The sequence below is a fragment of the Leucoraja erinacea genome, unplaced genomic scaffold, assembly GCF_028641065.1.
Source record: "Leucoraja erinacea ecotype New England unplaced genomic scaffold, Leri_hhj_1 Leri_412S, whole genome shotgun sequence".
Taxonomy (NCBI): domain Eukaryota; kingdom Metazoa; phylum Chordata; class Chondrichthyes; order Rajiformes; family Rajidae; genus Leucoraja; species Leucoraja erinaceus.
In genome coordinates, this window is record NW_026576313.1 from 60,638 (window position 1) to 73,981 (window position 13,344).

The 13,344-nt window shown below is 45.0% G+C and overlaps 1 protein-coding gene across 1 annotated transcript; it reads left to right on the forward strand.

The window, feature by feature from the left end:
* The first annotated feature begins 2,420 nt into the window (after positions 1–2,420).
* LOC129693749 (major histocompatibility complex class I-related gene protein-like) lies at positions 2,421–8,565 on the forward strand. Its single transcript, XM_055630521.1, has 4 exons — positions 2,421–2,629; positions 3,382–3,448; positions 4,160–4,291; positions 6,269–8,565. The coding sequence occupies exons 1-4, from the start codon at positions 2,421–2,423 to the stop codon at positions 6,650–6,652; spliced, it is 792 nt and encodes a 263-aa protein (XP_055486496.1). The 3' UTR covers positions 6,653–8,565.
* Positions 8,566–13,344: the final 4,779 nt, after the last annotated feature.

Genomic DNA, 13,344 nt, shown 5'->3' on the forward strand with positions numbered 1-13,344 from the left:
ATGAACTCCAAGAGCTCAGAAATCTGCACCATTTTAAATGTAACATGAGCATTAAACAAACGCTTCCCATCTCCTGAACAAGCAAAGTACTGCTTTTTGCTACTATCCCAGCACTGTGAATACATACAAGAATAGGTGTGACAACCAAAGCCGTAGGCAGTCTATTGAGAATCTGTAGAACATAAATTGATTTCATCATGCAACGGCTGATTTACCGAGCCACAGGCTGAACCTGCAAGTTACGTTTAAAATAACCATATAAGGTTGCATTATTATTATTCCCGACAAATCGGGAATCAAACTGCATAAGTCAATCACACAGTAGAAAATTAAAGCGGGCTCTTAATGACTGCATTTGAAGACCCGACTGATGAAGTAAAATGGAGGAAGACATAAAAGACCACTCCTCCTGCTTGAAGCGAGAATGTATCTTTCGTCACTGTTATGCCACATATTTAGCAAGCTGTGAATTAGCATGAAAAGAGCATATCTATATTCGGTGTTGCATTGAATCAGAATTTCATAAATACGGTGTGGTCCAACACCCATTCTGTGTTGTCATCGATCTGTACTTGATGCTACTCCAGTGGCAAATGAGATTAAGTACCTATTACAGGGTTATTTTACTAGATTGCACCCACGTGATTATCATATGCCACCACCATAGTGTATCAACAAGAAGTTGAGCATGCAGATATGAATATTCGCTCAATCACTCTTTAACCCATAACATGCACGTAGGGTCTATAGATAGTTGATACCAATAACTGCAGAGTTAATAACTCATGCAAATCTCCTCCACCTCCAACTAGAGATGACATTCGCAATTTCCAACCTGAGGCCATTAGCATCATTTTGCAATATAATTATATATTTATTGATCAAACTACTGGAGCAATGCTGAATACTGTTTGTCCGTCATAGTGACTTTAGTAGCTTCACCTGGTAATAGCAAAGGTGTATTATCGATTATCTTCATGGCACTTTAGAGTTTGCTATTTAGCATGCTGTCAGTTCTCCCACTTGCACAGCTGCATCACATCTATTACATTGCCAATTAGTCTAATGAATAGAAAGCTGCTTGATAACAACAAGGCTGTTCCATATTTCTATAGACTCCAATCTGTTGCCCAGGGCGGAGTCACAGGCCAACTATCCATTTGATAACAACTTAATTTTAACTGGATAGAGGAGAACAATTTCTCAATAGCTTGAGACTGAAACAGTGGATATTAGCCAAAGACAGCGTCAACATATAATCCAGACAATACATAACAAGTGTTTTTTGAACTCTGAGTAGTCCTTTGAATGATTTATTGTCATCATACTGTTAAATTGCCTCATCATAGCAATGCCTCCAAATATCTCTGATGATCACTATAAATGGAAACACCCTATGAAACCAGTTTAATCAGCCATCTTTCATATTGAACAGGCCACGCCTGTCATCATTTCGTGTCTGCCCTGAACGGCAACTCTGGCCCGGTTACCGATAAGTCTCACATGTCCCAAGCCAACTCTTGCCATAATTCTGACCCTGCCTTGAAATAGATTAATTAAGCAGCCCTATTACAAGGCGCTGCTGGCGCGGCCTCTCCCATAGGCCGACACTGCCATAGACTCGGCATCCCCATTAAGCAGCCGTGTTACAAGGCGCTGCTGGCGCGGGCTCTTCCATATGCCCAGCACTGCCATACGCTCGGCATCCCCTTTAAACAGCCCTGTCCAAGGCGCAGCTGGCGCGGGCTTTCCCATAGTCACGCGCTGCCACAACTCTTGCTGTTGGAGTGTATCTAGATGGAGCCTCCTCTCCATTAGGGGCTCCATCCTGGCCAACCTCACAAATGTTCTCATTACCGGAAGGGAACCCTCCCGGCACCAGGGCTGGCCATTTTGGTCGGTTTACCCCATTTCTTGGGAACCTCTGCGGTCTAGGCACCGCATTGCTGCTGGATTTCCCTTCCCCGGGAATCCAAACGTCCGTATGTATTACCGGAAGGGAGAAAAACCCTACCGGCACCAGGGCTGACCGTTGCGGTCCATTTAACCCCTATCCTGGGGTCCCCTGCGACCCTAGAGCTGCATTACTGCTGGATTTCCCCTTCCCGGGAACCCCAGCATCTACACCTATATTGGGTGTAAAACTCTCCCGATACCCGGTCTGCTGGCTGTCCCCTCCCCGGGAACACCAGCATCTATATTCATATTGGAGGGAAACCCTCCCGGCACCCGGTGTGCTGGCTGTCCCCTCCCCGGGAACCCCAGCATCTATATTCATATTGGGGGTAAAACCCTCCCGATACCCGGTGTGCTGGAGGTCCCCTCCCCGGGAACCCCAGCATCTATATTCATATTGGGGGTAAACCCTTCCCGATACCCGGTCTGCTGGCTGTGCCCTCCCCGGGAACCCCAGCGTCTACATGCATATCGGACGGAAACCTTCCCGGCATCCGGAGCGCCTGAAAGTCACTGGCCACATTGTCAACGACCGACCTCGCGAAACCCGACATTCCCCAGCTATCCACTTCCGCGGCGAGAACCGGGGTTACCCCTCAGCCCATAGCTGGTTCCCCCGTCGGTCCTCGCGAATCATCCGGCAGGAAACCTCTGGAACAAAGAAACAAACCAGGTAAGAAATGCAAACTTACAGCAAAGACTGCAGAATATATTTCTCGGCATTGTAATGCACCAGTGCCAGAGACAAAGTCCAGTGTGTACAATGGGGATGAGGTGAACCCTAGCATAAGGGAGGACTGTTCAGAAACCTGATAGCATATGGGAGCAAACAGTTACTGAGTCTGGTGGTACACGTTTTGAAGCGTACGTACCTTCTGCTGGATGGAAGCAGGAAGAAGAAGGAATGACCTGAGCGGGACGAATCTTTGATTATGTTGCCTGCTTTCCTGAACCTGTTGAAACACAGATGGAGTCAATGGTGGGGAATCATGTTTGTGTGATCGATTGTGCTACATCTCCACCTCTCTGCAATTTCTAGCGGTCTTGGGCAGAACTCTTTCCAAACGAAGTTGTGATGCAACCTGTCAGTATGCGTTCTATGGTACATTTGTACAAGTTTGTAAGGGACATTGGAGACATGCCGCATTTTCTCAGTCTCCTGAGGCAGTTGAGGAACCAGAAGCTCTCAACCTTTTTCCACGTCAGCACCATTGAGCAAATATAAATAGTATATTTATGGGTTAAGCATTTGATATTCAACACCAGTAATACGTGGATGGATTGGATAATCTGATTTTTGGGCTGGCTTGAGGGAGAACCCATTAGTTTATTTATAGCCTGATCACCTTGAAATGAGACCCTGATTTAAGCTGGTTGATGGAGACCATGATGTATTCCCTCAGTAATAATATTCTGTTAATGCAGCATTCCCTCAATATTGGCAACAATCCTCGGAGAGTGTAGCAATCCCACACGGTGCAACAGCCTTGATGTATTTCCCATCTGCATTGCCTTAACCTTCAGACTGACCCGTTGGCTCTGTAGCATTGCCCGTCTGACAATGCACTCCTTCCTCTGTTCGTCATGTACGACACTGCAGACGTCAGAGTTCTACCCTTCTGATACAGCTTTAATGTTACATCCGCAACTGCAAAGTGTCCTCAAAGCTTCCCCCCTCAACACTTGAGGTTAGTCCATGCCCTCAGTATATTGACCATGGGCCATAGAGTATTTGAGTCACACATCATGGAAACTGGCCCTTCTGCTCATTGAATCCACACTGGTCATCAAATGTGCCAAGATGGAGTCACAGCAAACTGCATTTGCTGCCAATCTGAATTAAAAACAAACAGGACTCATCGGGTCAGACAGCATTATGTGGAAAAATGGACAGAAAACATATGAAATCTGGACCATTTGGAGTAGGGTGGAGAAAGCTGGAAAAGAAAAGTAGTCTGTGTAGGATAGTGTTAATGTGCGGAGATCACTGGTCGATGCGGACTCGGTGGGCCGAAGGGCCTCTTTCCGCACTGCATCTCTAAACTAAACCTGCTCCTGCGCTGTTCAGCTCTATGTTGTGTTCTGTTATGCCTGTTTGTACCATGCTGAGAACTGATTTGTTAATTGCCTCTCCCCTCCACCTCCCTCCCTCCAACCCAAATCCTCCACCCTTACCTCAGCCCCCGCTCTTTTCTTTGTCCAGGATTTCTGCGGCTGTGAAGTGGACAGTGACAATTCCACTGATGGGTTTGTCAGACTGGGTTATGATGGGGAGGATGCCTGTGCTTTCGACAAGGACATAATGCGCTGGATTGCACTATGGCCAGATTTCCAGGTGCTAGTAGATCGGTGGAATGTCAACACCGTCATAAACAAGTATTTCAAAGATCTCCTGGAGAAGGACTGAGTGAAGTGGCTGCTGATATATCTGGAGTGTGGACAAGAAGCACCACATAGGAGCGGCACAGGACGTAATCATTCTGACTGTTGGGCCCGGGGATATCCTCTAGATCGATCAGGTGGGAAATCCCGCACTTCAGGCTGTCACTTGAGCAATTGTTTAGTTTAGTTTATAGATACAGTTCGGAAACCGGCCCTTTGGACCACCGAGACCGCATCGACCAGCGGTGCCCGTACACTAACGCTATCCTACACACACTGGGAACAGTTTGCATTTATACCAACCCAAATAACCTACAAATGTGTACGTCTTTCGAGTGTGAGGACACACTCACACTTGGGAAAGGGGGAGATGCAGCGAGACCTGGGTGTCATGGTACACCAGTCATTGAAGGTAGGCATGCAGGTGCAGCAGGCAGTAAAGAAAGCGAATGGCATGTTGGCTTTCATAGCAAGAGGATTTGAGTATAGGAGCAGGGAGGTTCTACTGCAGTTGTATAGGGTCTTGGTGAGACCACACCTGGAGTATTGCGTGCAGTTTTGGTCTCCAAATCTGAGGAAGGACATTATTGCCATAGAGGGAGTGCAGAGAAGGTTCACCAGACTGATTCCTGGGATGTCAGGACTGTCTTATGAAGAAAGACTGGATAGACTTGGTTTATACTCTCTAGAGTTTAGGAGATTGAGAGGGGATCTTATAAAAACTTACAAAATTCTTAAGGGGTTGGACAGGCTAGATGCAGGAAGATTGTTTCCGATGTTGGGGAAGTCCAGGACAAGGGGTCACAGCTTAAGGATAAGGGGGACATCCTTTAAAACAGAGATGAGGAGAACTTTTTTCACACAGAGAGTGGTGAATCTCTGGAACTCTCTGCCACAGAGGGTAGTTGAGGCCAGTTCATTGGCTATATTTAAGAGGGAGTTAGATGTGGCCCTTGTGGCCAAGGGGATCAGAGGGTATGGAGAAAAGGCAGGTACGGGATACTGAGTTGGATGATCAGCCATGATCATATTAAATGGCGGTGCAGGCTCGAAGGGCCGAATGGCCTACTCCTGCACCTAATTTCTATGTTTCTATGTTTCTATGTGAGGGGAAACCGAAGATCTCGGATAACACCCACGCAGATCACAGGGTGAACGTACAAATTCTGTAAAGACAAGCACCCGTAGTTAGTAACAAACCCAGGTCTCTGGCGCTGTAAGGCAGTAGCTCGGCCACTTCTCCACCCTGTTCTTGGACGAGGGTATCAGTAAATTGTCTGGCAACGTGCCTTTTAGATGGAGCCAGTGGGTAGGAAGTGCAAGTGAAATATAAATATAAATATTGCACCAGTGTCCTCTATCCACGGGCATATAGATATTCAGGAAATGGAGAGATATGTATCTTGTTCTTATGTTTAGCACTGACCTTGTGCCTGAAGGGTCTGTTGCTGTGCTGATTAGAAACCCAATCAGATTCTCTATTTGCCTCTATAACAGCTTAGGATGGTTACATCCTATTTCCAACTGTTCTCTGGTTGAAGAACATCTTCGTCCCATTCCCTCTTGGAATATTTAGTGTTATTATTCAGCAGAGATTCATGAACAAATAGAAGCAATCAAATCTACAGTATCAATCCCAGTGGTGAGTTATACTCCTCCATAGGACCCTGCATTCCACTTCCATCTGTGTTGTCAGATAAAGTGGAGCTAAGATAAAGAACATGTCAGTTGTATTAAACTAAATGTTTTGTTGTTTTGCCAGAAAAGATAGAACAGATGATGATGGTTTACACCGAAGATACACACAACATATTGGAGTAATTCGGTGGGTCAGGTAGCACCTCTGGGCATTCCGTCGCTACAGAGATTCTGCCTCATCTGCTGAGTTACTGCATCATTTTGTGTCTGGGCTGAAAATTTGTTCAGCTAGAGAAAAATTCTGATTGGGAAAGAAGTAAGTTGGAATGATCTTATAATTGAAGGCTTTTTCTTCGTGTCTTCACTGATTCTGACGCTTCTTACACTTGCAGAAAACCCTGAGGTATGTATTGTGATTAAACGTGATGGGTCGCAATCACTGAGACTCTCCTGCCTTGTCACAGGCTTCTACCCACAGGCCATCGATGTAATGTGGCTGAGAGATGGTGAAGGGATCCACGAGTCTGAATCCAGTGATTTGTTACCCAATTGGGATGGGACTTACCAGCTGAAGAATACAATTGAAATGAGTAGAGAAGATGTGGCAAAATCCCCCTGTTACATCGAACATACAACTCTGCAGGGAGTCAATGTTCCACAAGTGGCACTTCAATGAGTCTGATCACTTGAAACCATAAACCTCCTGGACTGAGATCTCCAGCGCAGTAAGGCAGCAGCTCCAGCGCTACGCCACAGTGCCACCCATTATTAATTTGTGGTTATCTTATTGCCCAGAAATATTGATATTCAATGGGATGTAGTTTTAGTTTCAAGATACAATGCAGAATCAGGTCCTTTGGCCCACCAAGTCCGCGTCAACCAGCGATCCGTGCACATTTACATTATCCTACATATTAGGGACAATTTACAATTTTACCGAAACCAATTAACCTAGAAACCTGTGCGTCTTTGGAATGTGGGGGAGAAAAAAGCACCCGGAAAAACTCACGCCATCATGGGGAGAAGGTACAAACTCCGTACAGACAGCACCCGTAGTCAGGATTGAACCCAGGGTTCTGGCGCTGTGATGCAGCAAATCTGTCGCTGTGCGGATACAGGTGCAAACAATTATGACGGGCGTAAATGTAGTAAATACTGGAAACGATCTACGGAGGGGTTTTGCAGAGCAAGTCCATAGCTCCATGTAGGTGTCAACACAGGCAGATATAGTGATTAATAAGGTGTATAGTGTGCATGCCTTCATCGGTGGAGACATTGAACATAAGAGTCAAGTTGTCGCTTTATAGAACTGTGGTCAGGCGGCATTTGGACTACTTCATGTAGTTCTGGTCGCTCCATTACAGGCTGGATTTAAAGGCTCAGGAGACTGGTGCAGCAGTGGTTCAGAGGAGAATACCTGAATTCGGGAGTAGGAGAGGTTTGACAAACATGGACTGATTTCTCTGAAGCATCAAAGGTTAAAGGGAAAACGTATAGAAGTACAGAAAAATAAGAGAGAACTAGATAGGGTCGACAGTTAGGTTTTGTTTCCCCGCAGGGTGGAAATGTCAAAGATTAAAGGGCACAGCTTTAAGGTCAGACGGAGCTATTTTAAAGGAAGTGTGCATGGCAACATTTTGTTTGCACAGAAAGCGGCGAGTGCCTGGAACGTGTTGACGGAGATGGTGGTGTGGAGAGATAGTGCTGTTTAAGAATGTGTTGATAGACGGAGGGATATGTTGGGATATGGAAGAATATGGAGGAATATGGATGGATAGGGAGGGAAAATAACCACATAGGGTCTGAGGATATTACTTTAACGTGGCATCATGTTCGACACAGACATTGCTGGCACAGGTGCCCGTCCTTGTACTATATTCGATACTTTCAAACATGCCAGTTGTATCTAAGACTAGATTATATGGGTTTAGGGCAAGATAGGTGGTTTAAAGGAGATCTGAAGAACAATTAATGCCACAGAGGCTGATTGTAATCTGGAACATATTGGCTGTCCGGATTGTGGAGGCAGAAATTCTCACAATGTTTAAGAACTATCTGGACAATCAATTCAAGCCATAGTCTATAGAAGATTACTCGCCAAGTGCTGGTGAATGGGATCAATGTAGATGGGTATTTGATTTGACTGCAAAGAGAAGGTGGACCGAAGGGTCTGTTTCTGTCTCCATGGCTCTATAACTGCGTGACTGACTCCATTTCAGTGCGGGCGATCCACTTTAGCCAGAACCCGTGAAACACCGACTGAACTCAATTGGGTCGTTTAATTAATGAATATCGAAGATCGGCTTCCATTTAGATTTCCTCCGAATAGTGTTCCGCATTTAAAGTTAGCGGATCAAAATCTGCTAGTACTATGCATAAACATAATCGAACCAAACTCCAGTACTATAGAGAACACGAACGGAAAGGGTGTGACAATTTATTTCAAGAGTGCCAGGGATGTAATGCTGAGGCTCTTCAGGCGCAGATAAGGCTGCATTTGGAATATTGTGAGCAATTCTGAGCTCCCTATCGGAGCTCTGGATTGCGTCCAGGAGGCGTTGATAAAAGTGGACCAGCACTCGCTTGGGTTTAGAGGAAGGAAGGGGGGGGGGGGGCTTATTGAAACATACATAATAGTGAGTGGATGTGTAGATGATGTTTCCACTGGTGGTATCGACGAAGGCGAGAGTACGAATTAAATGACGTTTGTTTTGTAAGGTGATTAGGGGGGATTTCTTTAGTCAGATGGTGGTGAATCTGTGCTACAGAAGGCTGTGGAGGCCGTTATTTGATATATTTAAGGCAGAGATGGATATATTCTTGATTAGTACGGGTGTCAGATGTTATGGGAAGAAGGCAGGAGAATGAGTGATAAATAGATCAGCCATGATTGAGTGGCTGAGCAGACTTTACGGACCGAATGACCTATATAACCATATAACCATAATTCTGACCTACTTCTGCTCCTATCACTTATGATCGTATGATCTTACGATTTTAAGAAGAAAGAGGCAATCTCGATGCACGAAAGAGAAAGGTTGCTAATATCCCTGATTCTGCGGATCTATAGCGATACAATATGTTAGAACTTTATTCCTGCCCGGAGGTAAATTGGTGTGCCAACAATCATAATATCCAACAAGCAACACGAAAACTTGAAATCAAAATTGAATTAAAAGTGAAAAGTAAAAAAAAGACAATATACATGTCCGTAGGTTCCTGCACAGTCCTCGCATTTGTCTGCAAAAGTAGATCCGCAAATCCAGGACTATTTTTTCCATAACAACTGGAGAATCCTGGCATATTAAGAAATGCGTGTTTCTACTTAAAATGTTATCAATTGCTTCATTTCGTCGGAAAATATTGCGCAGTAACTTAATTAGTCCTAATTGGCATCTGGCCAATTTCGCCAGTTTAAAAGACTGTCACTAGTCCCAATCATTTTACCCTGCTAATGAGTGACTAGATTTCTCCCGAGTATAAACGGTGACAGCATTGACTGGAAAGCTAGTATGAAACAGCCGGTAATAATTCAGGTAGAAAACATTTACTATCCGATCCTTGCCATCATCGGCATTCCTGGTAAGCCGCTTATTATCACCTGTTAATCCTTTCGTTGTGTAGTTCTGTGTTGTTAAGTGGAAGTTGTTATTATGGTATATGGACACATCGATCTGTATTGTAGTAAATACCTACTATGGTATGTGTGCTGAAGAAACGCAACAATGTCATTGTCCTAACAGGGACACATGACAATAAACTCACTTGAACTTGAACTTGAAGTGTATACTTAATTGTCTGTTTGATTTAGTATTGGCAGTCAAATACTGATCGACATGTAACGAGCGAAAATGGCGTACCTACTGTTTCTTTTAGATGTACAGCGTGGAAATAGGCCCTCAGACCCACTGAGTACGCGCCGACAAACTATCACCGTACGCGCATTCTGTCATACATATCAGGGATAATTTACAGAAGCCAATTTACCTACCAACCCGCAGGCCTTTGGAATGTGGGAAGAAACCGGAGAACTAGAAAGAAACCCATAGCCACAGGGAGAAGGACTAACCTCCTCGCTGAGAGCACCCAAGTTCATGATTGAACCCGAGTGTCCGGCGCCGCGAGACCGCATCTCTGCCAACTGCACTACCCTACTCTAGAAACCAGTACGACTAACAATTTAAACCTCCCATAATAACTTCGTGATCCCCAAATGCGTCTCCAATGCGAAGTAACGACAGGCGGCAAAGCAGGAAATCTGATAGAAACCTAATGTTCCAATAGCTCGTTCCTAATTCCGCCTTACATTCATCGTGGGAAACACTGATTAGAGGGCACATATTTAGAATGAGAGGGACAAAGTCTGATAAAATATCATTAGTTTGAAGAAGTGTCCGGACCTGAAACATCGTCTCTCAATTTCCCTCCGTATGAGATGCCTGCCTGTTGTCCATCTACCATTTTGTACTTCGCTCTGTAGTCCCGTACTTCGATCTGCAGTCTTTCGTGTCTCCTAGAATAATTATGCTCCCGGGTTTGTTCAGGATTGAACAGCAGATGCCGGCTTCCACCGGTGAAAGGGAAAAATGCTGGAACAACAGGTTCAGGGGCAGCATCCATGGATGGAAGGAATGCATGACACTTCTGATCGAACCCATTCCTCAGGCTTGAGCCGAGACATCACCGATTCCTTCTATCCAGGGATGCTGCGTGTCCCGCTGAATTGCTCCAGCGTTCTGGGTCTGTCCCAGGTCTGTTCACAAAGCTCTTCCAATAAGTGAACGGGCGGAACACTTGGTAAGTCACGGAATCTGCAGACAGAACCAATTCAGCGGGGAGCGACAATCTCCGTGAATTAGACGTAGTTAGCCGGATATGTTTTTAGCGGTTCGGCGGGAGATTTTTGGCAATAATGAAATAGAATGACTACACCATTTCACGTTCCACCGCAGCCTTCTAGAACTCCATGAATGTCCAATTCCGCCAATATTATCCCATTGACTCGATTGGAATAGACCAACAGCAAAAATCTGTAGCCTCCCTATGATCTGGTATTTTGTTGGTTCACATGCTTGATCAATGGTGTTTTATCATTAATGTTTTATTATTATTAATGTTTAGTGTTTTCGGAGTCATTCGAAACTGTCACTGTACGTCATGTAGTTACTTGTGGGCGGAGCACCAAGGGAAATTCCTTGTATGTGAATAACTTGGCCAATAAACTTACTTACTTACTCTTCGGAAAAACGCATGATTGGAGACCTCCCATTTCAGCCTAAAACACGCGCTCCAATTTACCGAGACATGTTTAGACATAAGCACGAAAACAGGCCGTTTGGCCCACCGAGTCCGCGCCGACCAGTGATCCCACCGTACACAAGTGCTATCGTACCCAACTAGGGACATATTGCAATCTTTACCGAAGCCAAATTAACTTGCAAATCGCATGTCTTTGGAGTGTGGGAGGAGACCGGAGCTCCCGCATAAAACTCACGCAAGTCACGGGGAGAAAGTACAAACTCCATACAGGCAGAACCGGTTGTCAGCATATAACCCGGTTCCTTGGCGCTGTAAGGCAGGAACTCTACAGCTCTGCCGCCGTAATTAGATTTCGGGCATCTTGAAATACACCAGTGACAAGGTTAGGATTATTCATGGATGGCAAAGCATATTTCCGCAGACACCTCGATATTTCATTATGGATGGATTATCATCAAATGTGAAAACGTACTTGAATAGTAATGGATTATATAGGATGAATATGCAGTTCATTTTCCATGTTATGTAAATGCAAAAAACAGAAGACATCGCTTTAAGGTGAGAGGGGAATGATATAATAAGAATCTAAGTGGATTTTTTTTCACATAGGATCGTATGATCTGCCAGAGGAGGTTGGTGAGGGAGGTACAATAACAACATTTAAAATACATTTGGACAGGTACATGGATAAGAAATGAATAGACGGACATAGGTCAAACACAGGTAAGTGGGACTAGCTCACATGGAGTACCTTGGTTGGCATAGACGAGTGAGGCCGATGGGCTAGTTTCGTTGTCGCGATTCATGTAGTCGGCGACGTGAACCTAGCAATATATTGTTGTTGTTTTTTTTAATCAGAATCACTGGTTCGTCATAACTCCCTGACATTTGACCCGGAGCACATTTTAACTGCATTTTATCTAAAAAGCGAGTTTGCCTCTGGAGTGACAGAATGGTTATACCGCAAGGCGCGGTGTTGGAGAGTGGTTACCAAAGGTCGCCTTTCTTGCCGCTCCACATTCCGCCCTGGTCCATGACATAAGAATCACAATGCACTATATGCTACATACCTGATTAGATTGTAAAACAGAGTCAGGGGTAGGGGAACGAGAGATGTAGACGGTATTTAAGACAAATGTATGGAAGATTTGCGGGAAACAACGATAATGAAGGGAAGAGGCTCAGAAAAACTATACGTGCCTTTAGAAGCAAGGAGCGGAGGAATACCTTTAGTCAGGGGGTGGTGAATCTGTGGAACTCATTGCCACCGTCGGATCTGCAGGCCAAGACTATTGATATTTATTTTAAGGCGGAGATTTACAGGTTAATGATTAATACGTGTATTCGGGATTATGGGCCGAAAGCAGGAGAATTGGGTTGAATGAGCTTGAGCTCTTATGGCCAGCGCAATCAAGGAATATGGGGAGAAGGCAGGAATGGATTACTCATTTTGGACGATCAGCCAGAATCACATTGAATGGCGGTGCTGGCTCGAAGGGCCAAATGGCCTACTCCTGCACTTATTTTCTATGTTTCCATGAGAGAGAAATATAGATCCGCCGTGATTCATTGGCGCAGTAGATTGAATGGGTCGATGACCGGATTCTGATCCAAGAAGGTATGAACAGCATAGAGGACTGCAGGTGAAGTGTAAGGCCAGTGAGAGGGACATAGGTGGTGTGAGAGGCGATCGTAGTTGGAAAGAGGGGCGGGATAGTGGGCGAATTGAATGATAAATGGATGGGCTCGTGGTTGTACAGACACAGAGAGAGAGGGGGGGATGGGGGATATTACTTAAAATGCACTGATCAATGTTCATACCGATCGGTTATACGTTATCTGTTGGATCGTATGGCAAATCGATATTTGGTCGAAATGGAATCTGAAAACCCAGTCATGCGGTTCATGTAGTCGGCGACGTGAACCTACCAATATATTGCTTTTATCAGAATCACTGGCATATCGAAGCGACGAGGGATCGAAGTAGGATTGAAAGCCAAAAATCTTCACATTTTCGCAAAAACTGTCAGATTAACTTTAGCGGCACGGTGGTGCAGCGGTAGGATTGCTGCTTTACGGCGCAAGGGACCAGGGTTCCATCCTGACCAC

What these genes read in the sequence shown, in the direction of transcription:
- LOC129693749 (XM_055630521.1), top strand. Translation starts at nt 2,421, where the DNA reads ATGCATATCGGACGGAAACCTTCCCGGCATCCGGAGCGCCTGAAAGTC. An exon ending in GGAACAAAGAAACAAACCAG is followed by an intron (nt 2,630 to 3,381) that starts GTAAGAAATGCA and finishes CTGTTAATGCAG; the next exon opens with CATTCCCTCAATATTGGCAA. An exon ending in CACGGTGCAACAGCCTTGAT is followed by an intron (nt 3,449 to 4,159) that starts GTATTTCCCATC and finishes TTCTTTGTCCAG; the next exon opens with GATTTCTGCGGCTGTGAAGT.